The sequence below is a fragment of the Panulirus ornatus genome, chromosome 3, assembly GCF_036320965.1.
Source record: "Panulirus ornatus isolate Po-2019 chromosome 3, ASM3632096v1, whole genome shotgun sequence".
NCBI classification, from domain to species: domain Eukaryota; kingdom Metazoa; phylum Arthropoda; class Malacostraca; order Decapoda; family Palinuridae; genus Panulirus; species Panulirus ornatus.
The window spans coordinates 21,003,049-21,016,842 of record NC_092226.1 but is presented as its reverse complement, the minus strand read 5'-3'; the positions used below and the strand labels follow the sequence as shown (position 1 = coordinate 21,016,842).

Sequence of the window (13,794 nt, the reverse complement as noted above, 5' to 3'; positions counted from 1 at the left end):
TAGCTCTGTTTTAAATTGTATATCACTATATAGAGTTTCCTCATCACAAACCTTATTAGTCATCGAGTCCATACCATGCTAATTAGCAGTTAAATTAAACAGTGAAGATTTGTATATGTATGTGTCACACAGAGCACAGGTGGATGTGTTTGAAGGAATAGCAGTGTCAGCAATATTACATGATTGCGAGGCATGGGCTGTAGATAGGGTTGTACGGAGGAGGGTGGATATGTTGGAAATGAAATGTTTGAGGACAATATGTGGTGTAAGGTGGATGATCAAGTAAGTAATGAAAGGGTAAGAGAGAGAGGTGTGGAAATAAAAGGAGTGTGGTTGAGAGATCAGAAGAGGGTGTATTGAAGTGGTTTGGACATATTGAGAGAACGAGTGAGGAAAGATTGACAAAGGATATATGTCAGAGGTGGAGGGAACAAGGAGAAGTGGGAGACCAAATCAGAGGTGGAAGGATTGAGTGAAAAAGATTTTGAGCGATTGGGGCCTGAACATACAGGAGGGTGGGAGGCAAGAAGGAACAGGGTGAATTGAAACATTGTGGTATACTGGGGTTGATGTTCTGTCAGTGGATTGAATCAGGGCATGTGAAGTGTCTTTGGTAAACCATGGAAAGGTCTGTGGGGCCTTGATGTGGATAGGGTGCTGTGATTTTGGTACATTACACATTTCCTTTGCATCTACTTTCTTAACAGCACCATCCACTAAAAAAAGTAAACAGCCATGGTGACATCACACATCCCTGTTGAAGACCCACTGGTGGAGCGCTGTAAGGTTCTTTTTTGGAACCCTTATTCTGCTATATCCATGCGAATGACTTGCCTGAAGATATGGATGGACTACTACCTGAATACGTCTGCATATGATGCAAAGGTCAAGAGGGAAGAGGAAAGTGAGAGGAATTACATCATCTCACAAGGTATCCAGGACAGAGCCAAATTTGGTTTGATACATGTTTAATGAAATTCAACTAAAGTCAGTTTAATGAAGATGGGACAGTGAAAAGACTCAAGATGAATATTGCCTATTAGGAAATAAGCTGCAGGAATCTGTGTTTGGGAGAGACTTGGGAGTTGACATTGTCCCTTAACTGTCACCAAAGTACCAGCTTTAGAGAAAAGTAAAGGCAAAATTTTCTGTTGGCAAACATCAGAATAGCATTTAAGTGTATGGATAAAGAAATAATCAGAAAGCTGTTCACATTGCATTGATTATTGCAGCCAAAGGAGCATAGAGAACAAACAGAAAAAGTCCATAGGAAGACAACAAAGACAGTACTTGAAATGAGAGATGAGTTACAGCGAAAGGTAGAGGCCTTATATATGCCCACAACAGAGACATCAAGAGTGAGGGTGACTTAAACACAACCTTCAAGTTTTCAAATCAGCATGATGATGCAAATATATGCAGATACAACAACCTGAGGCCATAGTATGAAGTTAAAGGTGAAACTTGTCAGAATGTAAATAAGTACTTTTATGGCATATGAGTAACTGAGGAATGGAATAAACTGAATGAGAATATCTTAAACTACAGACAGCATCATTCTTCCCATGTACCTCCACTTCCCAAATCTGCCATCTTATCATCTGACTTATGTAGAAGTCTTTTAAACTAGTTACTCCATCTCATTCTTTATCTCTTTGCTTTCCTCACCAATGTTCCTTTTTTTTTCTTCTTATATCATTCATGTTCCAAAACATTTTCTTATTTCCCCTGAAGTTTGGTGATACTCTCTCACCTGAATGGCCCATCCACTCATATACACATATATACATATAAACACCCATACATGCACATATACATACATATACATATATCAACATATACACACATATACGTATATACATATGCACATACTCATACTTGCTTAACTTCATCCATTCCTGGAGCTACCCTGCCCCACAGGAAACAGCATCGCCATCCCCTACTTCAGCAAGGTAGTGCCACATGCCATCCCATTGTATTTACTGATAATGACTCTGGTTACTATGTATAGTATATGGAAGAAGATAGGGGAATATATATATTTTTTTCATATTTAATCAACCTGAGCAAGGTAGTACCAGGAAACAAAGAAAGGCTGCATATGCTTACATCGATTCTCAAACTGTCATGTGTAATACTCTGAAATTACAGCTTCCTTTCCATATTTTACCCCAGATACTTCTTTTGCCCTAGTTCAGTTCATCATCAGTATGTTGACCTTAGTATACTACATCATGTCAGTTCACCCTTTCCTGTACATGCTTTTCACCCTCTTGCATCTTTAGGCCCCCAATTGCTCACAGTCTTTTTCACTCCAACCTTCCATCTCAATTTGGTCTCCCCATTCTCTTTGTTCCCTTCACTTTTTACACGTATATCCTATTTTGTCAACCTTTCCTCACTCATGCTTTCCATGTGCTCAGAGCATTTCAGCACACTATTGTGCTCTCTCAACCACCCTGTTTTTATTGCCACACTTATATCTTACCGTTTCATTACTTATTTAATCAAACCACCTCACACAAAATATTTTCCTAATTTATTTCATTTCCAGCATATCCATCCTCCCCATATAGCCTTATCTCTGGTAGTCCAAACAATATTACATGGAGGAGAGGCATTCCTCCATGTAATATTGTTTAGACTACTATTATTTCAAACTTACCCATTTTTGCTCTTCTAGTAACATTCTCTCTTTCCACACACTCTTCAGCACTCCCAGAACCATTACCCCCTTCACCCACTCTGACTCTTTTTGCCTTCCCTGGATCCATTCATTGTCATATCCACTCTCAAGTATCTAAAACACTTTGCTTTCAACCAGTTTTTCTTCATTCAGACTCACACCCAACTAACCTGTCCCTTAACCCTGCTAAACCTAATAATTCTTAACTTTCAACCATTATACACTCTTCCAAACACATTCACTATCTTCTGCAATCTGATGCTCTGTACATGTTTTCACCCCTTCAGTCAGTACCCTCCCATACAACATACCAGGCATGCTCGTTATACTTTTACATTGTAGTCTGAACATTCATCTTTTATCCCTCTTACCTTATACATTGGCACTATACATGCATTCTGCCAGTCTTCAAGCACTTCACCATGGTCCATGCAAAAACTGAAAATCCTTACCAATCAATCAACAACACACCCACCCATTTTCTTAATATATTTAAGTGCAATACCAAGCACACCAGCTGCCAAGCCACATTTTGCTCTTGCTCAAGGCTTTCACCTCTTCTCTCTTAACAAAACCACTCTCCATGACTTTCTCACTTTGCATACCACCCTGACCCAAACACATCTGCCACCCTATCATCAAATACATTGAACAGTCCTTCAGAAATCTCACTCCATCTCCTCCTTACTTCATCACTACCTGTTATCACTTCCCCCATGGCCCCTTCACCAATGTTCCTATTTGTTTTGTTTTCTTTTGCACACTATTTACTTTTTCCAAAACACCTTTTTATTCTCTCCAAAGTATACTGATAGTCACTCACCCCAACCCTCATTTGCCCTCTTTTTCGATCCTTGCACCTTCCTCTTGACCTGCCACTTTCTCTTATACATCCCCCAGTCATTTATACTCCTTCCCTGAAAGTATTGTCCAAACGCCTCTCTTTCCTCTTCACAAACAACTTTGGCTCTTCATCCCATTACTCAGTACCCTTTCTAATCCGCCCTTCTCATCTTTTGCATGCCACATGCATATCTTAAACATCCCAGTACTGCTTCTATTCCCCACCCACACCTCTTACTTCATTTGCTCTCACCATTTGCTATTTTACATGCAATATCTCCTGATATTTCTTCTCACAAGTCTCTTTTCCAAGCTCACTCACTGTCACCATTTTCTTCTCACCAATATTGTCTTCTTTAATGAAGACTTCTACAAATCTCCCTCGCTTCGTCAAGATAGTGATTAGACATCCTACCAGCCGTCCCTTGTAGCACAGTTACATCCAAAAGCCTCTATCATTTGACATGTAATCCATTGATGACCTCTGACCATACCATTTCTCATACTCACACATGTAAACTTGTGTATGTCTCTTTATAAACTACATAATCCCCATTACCAATAATTTTTTTGCACACAACTCCACAAACTGTTCACCATTTCCATTCATAAAACTGAATAACCCTTCCCCCCCCCCCCCAATTATGCCCTTAACTGACACATTACTCACCTTTGCATTTAAATTACATCACTGATACCTGGTCTTGTAAATCAATCTTGTACATCAAAACTGCTGACACCCTCTTTCAACTGCTCCCAAAACACTCCCATGATCTTTCGTCTCATGTCCAAGTGAATAAGCACCAATGATCACTCATCTCTCACCATCCACTTTCAGTTTTACCCACACCAATCTAGAATTTACTTCTTTATACTCAATCACACAATCCAACAACTCCTGCTTTGGGAGTAGTGCTACTGCTTGTCTTTTGTCCTCTCACCAACCCTAGACTTTACTTCTAAGACATTTCCAAGCCAATTGTCCCCTTCACCCTTGAAATGTTTTACTCAGAGCCAGAACATCCAGGAAAGAGTTTTCTTTCAATACACAGTACTGGATGCCATCAAGACTGTAAGCTATGCTTGTGTCCGGAGCTAGGAGTGCTTTTCGGACAGTTTGCTAAGAGATTATGGGGATGGGCATAGGGCTAGTAAGAGGAGCATCAGGGGGTAAAGGAACGTTAGAGTCACCCAAGGTGGAGTTAGAAGAGAAACTGGAACCAAATAGAGTTGCCTTGTCAATAGGAGAGACGGCTGTAGTAATGTTAGGATGGAAAAGTGAAGGTAAGATAGAGCGACAGAAGTTGTTAGAGATGCCATTAGCTGAACACCAAAAAGACCTAACAGTGGATGATGAGGAGATGTTATCACACCTCTTTTGAATACAGGAATGCTTTGCCTCAGAGGTAACATACTTTCAGTGATTACGTGCGGTAATAAAAGCTGAATGGTAATCAGAGTACCGCGAGTTTTTCCTAGGCCCACATGCCTGATCCCTTGCCTGAATGGCCTCAGAACAGGAATGGTTTGGACCATGGATTGGAAGAAGAAGTTATCCTGGAGGAAGAGGATAAATGTTTCCATTCCCACCAGAATAACCTCTGTTATATGTTTGGTGAAAACAAGCATCACCACATAAGAGACAGTAATTTATCCAAGGGAAGTCAGAAGTTATGTAATTTATTCCATTCATCTTTGTTGAGGTGCCATTATTTATGCTCAAAAGGGGTTGCTGGAGGGGGAGGTGCCATTAAGATAGATACATTTGTAAGTGTGTGGACAGATAAACCAATTAGGGGTGAGATTGTGTAGTTACAGCAGGATGCACTAGAGGTGAAAAACAGACTCAGAATATTAGGAGAATGGTCACAGTAGTCAGGAATATGTGGGTAGGATGGGAGACTCTTTGCTCTAAATCATTGAGGAAGGAGAACGTAAGGTCTTCAAATACCCCACCATCTGTATAGGAGGAATTTAGCCATTCCTTTGATGAACGTTGAAATCCCCGAAGCAGATGATCTTGGCTTGTGGGTGAGAGAATGCCACAGTCTCATGGCAGGAGCTTAGATAGTCGATATAAAGTTGTAGAGTTAGGAGAGGAATATGTGGAACAGAGAAGTTTGGTAGTTGGGAGATTTGCCTAATAACATCAGTGTTAGGGATATTTTTCATACTGAGTACAAATCTGGGGTTGAAATGGTGTTTGGGGGTCATTATGAACTGTTATGAAGTATTTACAGATTTTTGTGATTATTTTCTTTGCAATTGGTGTCATCTGTTTGCTTGGGGAAGCATTATATTTTTTCATGGTCACTTCAGGTATAGCATTATTTCGTTGTTTTATTTTATTTTATTTTTTCATACTATTCGCCATTTCCCGCGTTAGCAAGGTAGTGCCAGGAACAGAGGACTGAGCCTTTGAGGGAATATCCTCACTTGCCCCCTTCTCTGTTCCTTCTTTTGGAAAATTAAAAATGAGAGGAGAGGATTTTCAGCCCCTCGCTCCCTCCCCTTTTAGTCGCCTTATACGACATGCAGGGAATACGTGGAATGTATTCTTTTTCCCCTATCCCCAGGGATAGAATACCCTGAACTCATTAATACCTGCAGTTTTTGGTAATTTTTTTGAAGGGTAATAGATTTCTTTGATAACCAACAGTATAAGACTATTTTTTATGTTGAACCAGGAATTATGAAATGTCCATGGTAAGCCATGGAAAGATCAGAAATAAAGGGTTACTCCAATATTTACTGTACAAAACAAAGGTAGTCATTTTCAAAAGCTAATTTTGTTGCAGAGCTAAGTTTTTACTGTATGAACAGTCTCTTTTACCACATTTTCTTCTATTGAAGAATAATGAAGACCATGTGAAGGTGGCCTACATTTGGCTGGAAAAGAATAAGGAGAGGAGCTTTGGAACTCTACCTTCTCATGTCTTTTCCAGTAATTATGACGTGGCACATCTCAAAAGACAGGTTTCACTTTCTCCAAAATTCATAAATACTTTCCCATCTTTTTTTTTTCTGTTTATTATTACTTTCCCATCTGTTCTTTTTCTGTTTCATGATTTTTTTTATATTTCAGTTAAGGTCCATTCTTGATGTTGACTATTGTCCATGACTTGAGCCTTCAACAAAAACTTATTCCATACAGGCTATGAGATTCAGATGGAAGAATTATATAGGATGATGTAAGGATATGTGAAGAACAGAATAACACATTCAAAAGCGTTTTCACAGGGAAGATCATTATAGCTCTCAACACCAATAAAATGGAATGGGGAAGGTTTTTAGAAAACACTGAGGTATCTAGAAAAACAACAACTGAATACTCAAAGGTCTTGACCCATTCAAAGCTCATAAGCTGATGAAATTTAATCATATGTGCTGAGATACCATTCAAGGACAAAGTGCTAAGAGACTGGGAAAGGTCAAACATCATATCTGTCTTTAAGAAAAGAGACTGGAAAGAGGCACTGAAAAACAGACCAGTCTCACAGAAATGTGTGATATGTGAGGTTTTAGAGAAGATAACTAGAGAGCAAATGGATGACTTTCTAAATAGGAGAAATTACCTTAATGAGAATTTGAGGGAAAGGAGTCTAAGTAATGGCCTTTATGGATTTCTGTTAGAAAGTCGGCTGTCTTTTAAACAAACGGAAAGGCTGGATGGATTTTTTATATCTAAACTTTTAGAAAGCATTTGACATTCAGCTGCAGGAGAGGCTGATTAAAAAGTTGGATCACTGGGGTAGGAATAGAGGGCATTCTCCATCTGTAGATAGAAGGTTACCTGTTGTGGAAAGGAACAAAAAGATGCATGTCAAATGAACCTTCTCAAAATGGGTTGAGGTCACAGCAGAGTACAGCAGGGAGTAATTGTGGGGCCATTATTTTTTTAGTTTATATTGATGTATGGACTTTTACCTGATTATGTTTACACAGAATATAACCATAGGCATGTACAGAGCATCAGATTGAGGAAGAGCAGTGTGGTTTCAGAAGTGGTAAAGGATGTGTGGATCAGGTGTTTTCTTTGAAGAATGTACGTGAGAAATACTTAGAAAAGCAAATGGATTTGTATGTAGCATTTATGGATCTGGAGAAGGCATATGATAGAGTTGATAGAGATGCTCTGTGAAAGGTATTAAGAATATATGGTGTGGGAGGCAAGTTGATAGAAGCAGTGAAAAGTTTTTATCGAGGATGTAAGGCATGTGTATGTGTAGGAAGAGAGGAAAGTGATTGGTTCTCAGTGAATGTTGGTTTGCAGCAGGGGTGTGTGATGTCTCCATGGCTGTTTAATTTTTTTTGTTTATGGATGGGTTGTTAGGGAGGTGAATGAAGAGCTTTGGAAAGAGGGGCAAGTATGAAGTCTGTTGTGGATGAGAGAGCTTGGGAAGTGAGTCAGTTGTTGTTCGCTGATGATACAGTGCTGGTGGCTGATTCGTGTGAGAAACTGCAGAAGCTGGTGACTGAGTTTGGTAAAGTGTGTGAAAGAAGAAAGCTGAGAGTAATTGTGAATAAGAGCAAGGTTATTAGGTACAGTGGGGTTGAGGGACAAGTAAATTGGGAGGTAAGTTTGAATGGAGAAAAAGTGGAGGAAGTGAAGTGTTTTAGATATCTTGGAGTGGATTTGGAAGCAGATGGAACCATGGAAGCAGAAGTGAATCATAGGGTGGGGGAGGGGGCAAAAGTTCTGGCAGTGTTGAAGAATGTGTGGAAGTTGAGAACATTATCTCGGAAAGCAAAAATGTTTATGTTTGAAGGAATAGTGGTTCCAACAATGTTATATGGTTGCAAGGCTTGGGCTATGGATAGAGTTGTGCGGAGAAGGGTGGATATGCTGGAAATGAGATGTTTGAGGACAATATGTGGTGTGAAGTGGTTTGATCGAGTAAGTAATAATAGGGTAAGAGAGATGTGTGGTAATCAAAAGAGTGTGGTTGAGAGAGCAGAAGAGGGTGTTTTGAAATGGTTTGGTCACGTTGAAAGAATGAGGGAGGAAAGCTTGACCAAGAGAACATATGTGTCAGAGGTGGAGGGAATGAGAAGTGGAAGACCAAATTGGAGGTGGAAAAGATGGAGTGAAAAGATTTTGAGTGATTGGGGCCTGAACATGTAGGAGGGTGAAAGGCGTGCAAGGAATAGAGTGAATTGGAATGATGTGGTATACTGGGGTCGATGTGCTGTCAGTGGATTGAACCAGTTCATGTGAAGCATCTGGGTTAAACCATGGAAAGTTGTGTGGGGCCTGGATGTGGAAAGGGAGCTGTGGTTTCGGTGCATTATTATATGACAGCTAGCGACTGAGTGTGAACGAATGTGGCCTTTGTTGTCTTTTCCTAGCGCTCCCTCGCACACATTTGGGGGGAGGGGGTTGTTATTTCATGTTTGGCAGGGTTGCGATGGGAATGAATAAAGGCAGACAGTATGAATTATGTGCATGTGTATATATGTATATGTCTGTGTGTGTATATATATGTGTACGTTGAGATGGATAGGTATGTATATTTGCGTGTGTGGACGTGTATGTATATACATGTGTATGTGGGTAAGTTGGGCCATTCTTTCGTCTGTTTCCTTGCGGTACCTCACTAATGCAGGAGACAGCAACAAAGCAAAATGAATAAATGTAAATGAATAAATATAACCAAAGGAACCAAAGTTGGTCTGATCCATGATTTATGTAGTTTATCCCATGTAAATGTAAAGTAATGAGAGAGGATTACAGTGAAAGGGCAATATGTTGTAATCCACCTTGAAATAAGATTGTTTGTGTGTTAGCATGTGGGAGTTGACATCATCCCTTACCTCTCAGCAGAGAGTAGATGTGTTGAAATGGGACTGATATTCCTACATTTCTGATGTTACCATCGGCAGAAGAGACAGAGGAATGAAAAATTACAAAATAATTGTTAAGTATTAACAGAAAAATAAAATGTTAAAATATTGAATTATTTAGAGAATAATTCTTATCATTATTTCTCTTAAGGTTTATGAGGCCTCAAATGGGAACAGGTGCATCATCCCTCCCTAGCAGCAGCAGTGCTTCTCCTTCCTCCTTCTCTGCTAGCAACAATTCTCATACATCTAGATCAGCCTCAGCTAGACCTATGTTTGAGGAAGAGCTAGACTGATGTTAGGAGGAATTCTTCATATCTACAGTTTTCTTTTATTTTACTATCACAGTAGCACTACAGTTGCTTGCTCAACTATACTGGTGTCCAGATACCTACAAAGAACGAATAAATTAAGAGTTTCAGAAATACTGTATGGCATGTTGAATAAGGGATTAATGAAGATAAGCAGATATTCGAAGAATGATGTATAATATGCATTATTAATAGAAAAGTGACCAGAAAAATATAAGAAATGTAAAGTTTTATTGGACAGTATACAGTTTGCATTAAGTATTTTGAAGTGTTCTTGGAGCAGTGTACACTTAGTATTATTGTTTTGAAGATTAGAAATTTGAAAATGTTCACCTACATTGCAGATTAATTTTTGTATCTCATGATATACCAATTAATTTATGCTGATACAAAGCACCTGAACTTATGAATCAATTATGTCATTTATCAAGAAATTCAAAACAGCTACGTTATTAGTTTTTTCTCACTTTCTCCATATTATGTAATGTGACAGCAGGAGGAGAGTACAGATGATGGCTGTTTAAGATTGACTAGATTTTTATTTGCTATGTAATTGATAAGGATGTCTTTAAATACTATTATTGACAATAGTTTATTTTAGGACAGATTCATAAATATCATTATATCAGTTTTCAAAAACTCAGTTGTACAATATTAAATTTTTGAAATGACAATAAGTTTTTATAATGTCTGACTGCATTAAAGTTTCTGTAATATTACAGTGCATCAGTATGAGTATATAAGAGCCAAGTGATTTCCCTACATAATCAGTGAAGATTTGTGTCCATCATTATTTGATTGCTGTGATTGTATAACATCCAGTAATTTAAATTTACCTTTGTTTATAAAATTGTTGGTACCTATTTCTTCTGATGGAAATAAAACCATTTCATTTATATTAGTGCATTGTTGTTATGGAAGCTTTCTGTAAATAGTCCATGTGAATGCATATTCGTGAGTTTGACATTTACATTGTGTACAAAAGTAATATAGTTATCTAGCCCCAAATGCACTTTGGCTAGTCGTCTAATCACTTGGTTTTTTGGGGATTGTATCATATTTACTTATTGTCAATAAATATTCCAAAAAAGTATTCTTGTTTCACCAGGTAAACAAATTGGCTATTGTATTCATTAAATTTTCAATGAACATTGTTGTCATTCACTTGATTGTTTAAATTAGATGAAAGGCCCTAGCCTGCAGGAGCTAAAAAAATATTTGAATTGGACAGTGATGGAACAGATAATCTTACTTCACTGAATGAGTTAAGTTTATTGATGGTATCATCATGGTCGGGTAAAGCTGGTACCATATTTGGGTAGAGTAGTATTTGCTACTTAAATCATTTCTGTATAGTCAAATCTGCTAGTGTTCACTTAGTACCATCACTGTACAGGTAAAGCAAACATTGTTTTCTGTGGTACCATCACTTTTAAAGGTAAAGCAGACAAATGCACTGTGCATTTTTTCCACCCAAGTGCGGTCTTTATTAATGTAGCTGTTGATAAACATTTTCAGCTTATTACTTGCCATGTTAGTTACATAATAATATTTGAAATGGAGGTTTGTCATGATTGGAAAAAATATTTTCAGATTTTAAAATAAAATGCCCAAAAATAATATATTTTTTTCTTGAGCACTGTTTCAGTGAGAAAGCTGACATCTAGTTAGCTTTGGTAAATATCTAGTTTCATCTTGTTTTTACATGTTATATGCTTATTTCTGAATGTTTCTCAATGTACAGTGTGACTTATTTTCTGTTTATACATCAGAAAAAACTACCAGCTGTACTAATACTGATAAAATGCAAGGTGCTTAGACAAGTCACATTTCCTACAAATCAGGTTTTATGCTACTTGATTGCTGAATTGATATCAGACATTCAAAATATGTATAGTTATTAATCTGATAACTTCTGGTATCTTTATTTCAATTAATAACTTTTGATATCTTTCACTGTCACAAACAGCCTTGAAAGGCCACAGTTGTCTGATGCTGTTTGAATTTCTCTATAGTCTTTGAATATGCATTCTCGAAGGGTGGATCAAGTACACAGTTTTTTCACCTTGATCACAGGTGAACAGTCTTCCACAGTAATGTAGTGCTTCCTAACTAAAGTATTCCCCTGTACAGCATTTTGAATCATCATGTGAGACTAATATTTCCAATTGCCTAGCCACCTTAAGAAACCCTCATTGCATTTGATCAGCATCCTCATCTGAAATATGCCAAGAATTCATCAATTTAGATACTGCATCTGTCCATCTCATGACTTATATTTTTCCCTTCAACTTTTATTTTGATATAACTTCTTACCAATCTCTCGTTTTCTGTTTCATGTGTCGAGGTACCATTTTTGAAGACCTTGTTTTGTTTTCGTATGCCCCTTTAGATTTGTTCATATATTTCTACCATCTGTATCTTTAATTCTCTTTGTTTTAATTCTGGCAGTAACATGTAAGTCATCCATGACTTACTTGCTTTTTCAGTTCACTTAGCTAAAGGTCATATGAGATTCTGCCATCATTTGGCATCCATTGTGTTATAATTTTTCAGTTGTCTGGGCCAAGTATACCCAAACTTGACAGGGATGATCCTTGGATGGTCTGTTTTCAAAATTGTGTCCTTTATTAAGACTGATGTCAGTGTTTATAACCACCACCTAAGATGGCTCCTGTTACTTAATAAAGCCTTTTTATTGATCTTTTGCATTTCAGTCTTTAGTGAAAGTATTGAACCAAACTTAGAAAGGATACCTCTTGGGTGGACTTTCATAATTGTGTGTGGTAACCCTGACCACCATCCAAGATGGCCATCGCTGTTTAGAATAGTCTGTCCAATAAGTTCATATTTCAATCTTCCACTCAGTCTTGTGGACCAATTTGAACTTAATCATTGCAGGAATGAATCTTTATGGTCCCATTTTAGCATTATGTTCACCACCAACAATAGCTTCTATTATGGTGTGGTAAATGTTTTTTTTTTTATGCATTTTTCATTTTTAAACAGTTTTCTTTTGTTGTTCTTAACTAATGCATGAACTAATTGTTATCTACATAATAAAAATATAGGAAAAACCTAACCTAATACTTGTAGTCATATCACTTGTGTTCATAACTTTTGCCTTTCACTCCATAAATTATATGTAATTAATACCTTTATATATTTTTTATGTACAGTTCAGTTGAGTAAGTTTATGACTAATTCATACACAGAAATGAATTACAAAGAGCACAGTGTTGGGAAAAATACTGTAACAAAATTATGGGTGTTTCCAGTTCAAGAGGAGCGAGAGGTCGGTTGTCTCACAGCTCAAAGTGTACCTCTTAGTAAGTGAATGATACTGTAAATTATATTCCTTACATAGTTTTTTACACAGTTTTTTTCAGTATGTTCTTACTCAGTGCCTAAACTAATAATATATGGAAAAGATATAGGAAACAACCTCCAAATGAGATGTGGATGCAACAGATAGACAGATACTTGTATGTCATTTTCTGTTTATATTGTAAGGGTAAGAGAGGTGTGGAAATGAAAAGTGTGGTTGAGAGAGCAGAAGAGGGTGTATTGAAATATTTTGGACATATGAAGGGAATGAGTGAGGAAAGATAGACAAAGAGGATATATGTGTCAGAGGTGGAAGGAAGCAGGAGACCAAATTGGAGGTGGAAGGATGGCATAAAAAAGATTTTGAGCGATCGTGGCATGAACATACAGGAGGGTGAAAGGTGTGTTAGGAATAGAGTGAATTGGAATGATGTGATATACTGGGGTCAACGTGCTGTCAGTGGACTGAACCATGGCATGTGAAGCGTTTGGGGTAAACCATGAAAAGGTCTGTGGGGCCTGCATGTGGATAGTGAGCTATGATTTTGGTGCATTATACGACAGCTGGAGACAGTGTGAACGAATGTGCCTTTTTTGTCTGTTTTCCTGGTGCTACCTTGCTGAAGCAGGGGGTAGTGATGCTGTTTCCTGTGGGGTGGGGTAGCAACAGGCATGGATGAAGGCAAGCAAGTATGCATATGTACATGTGTATATATGTATATGTCTGTATGTATATGAGCGTTTATGTATATATATGTGTATGTGAGTGGATGGGCCATTCTT

At 37.9% G+C, this 13,794-nt stretch overlaps 1 protein-coding gene across 2 annotated transcripts in view; it reads left to right on the top strand.

Moving 5' to 3' along the window:
• The window catches only part of LOC139761215 (E3 ubiquitin-protein ligase RNF115-like), a 56,439-nt gene extending 44,053 nt beyond the window's left edge, over positions 1–12,386 (top strand). The window contains exon 6 of one of the 2 annotated variants that reach the window (XM_071685260.1): positions 9,525–12,386. In XM_071685260.1, coding sequence (XP_071541361.1) covers positions 9,525–9,669 — 145 coding nt within the window. In that variant the 3' untranslated portion in view covers positions 9,670–12,386. The remainder of the gene's footprint in view (positions 1–9,524) is intronic. The other variant, XM_071685268.1, reaches the window with a different exon arrangement.
• Positions 12,387–13,794: the final 1,408 nt, after the last annotated feature.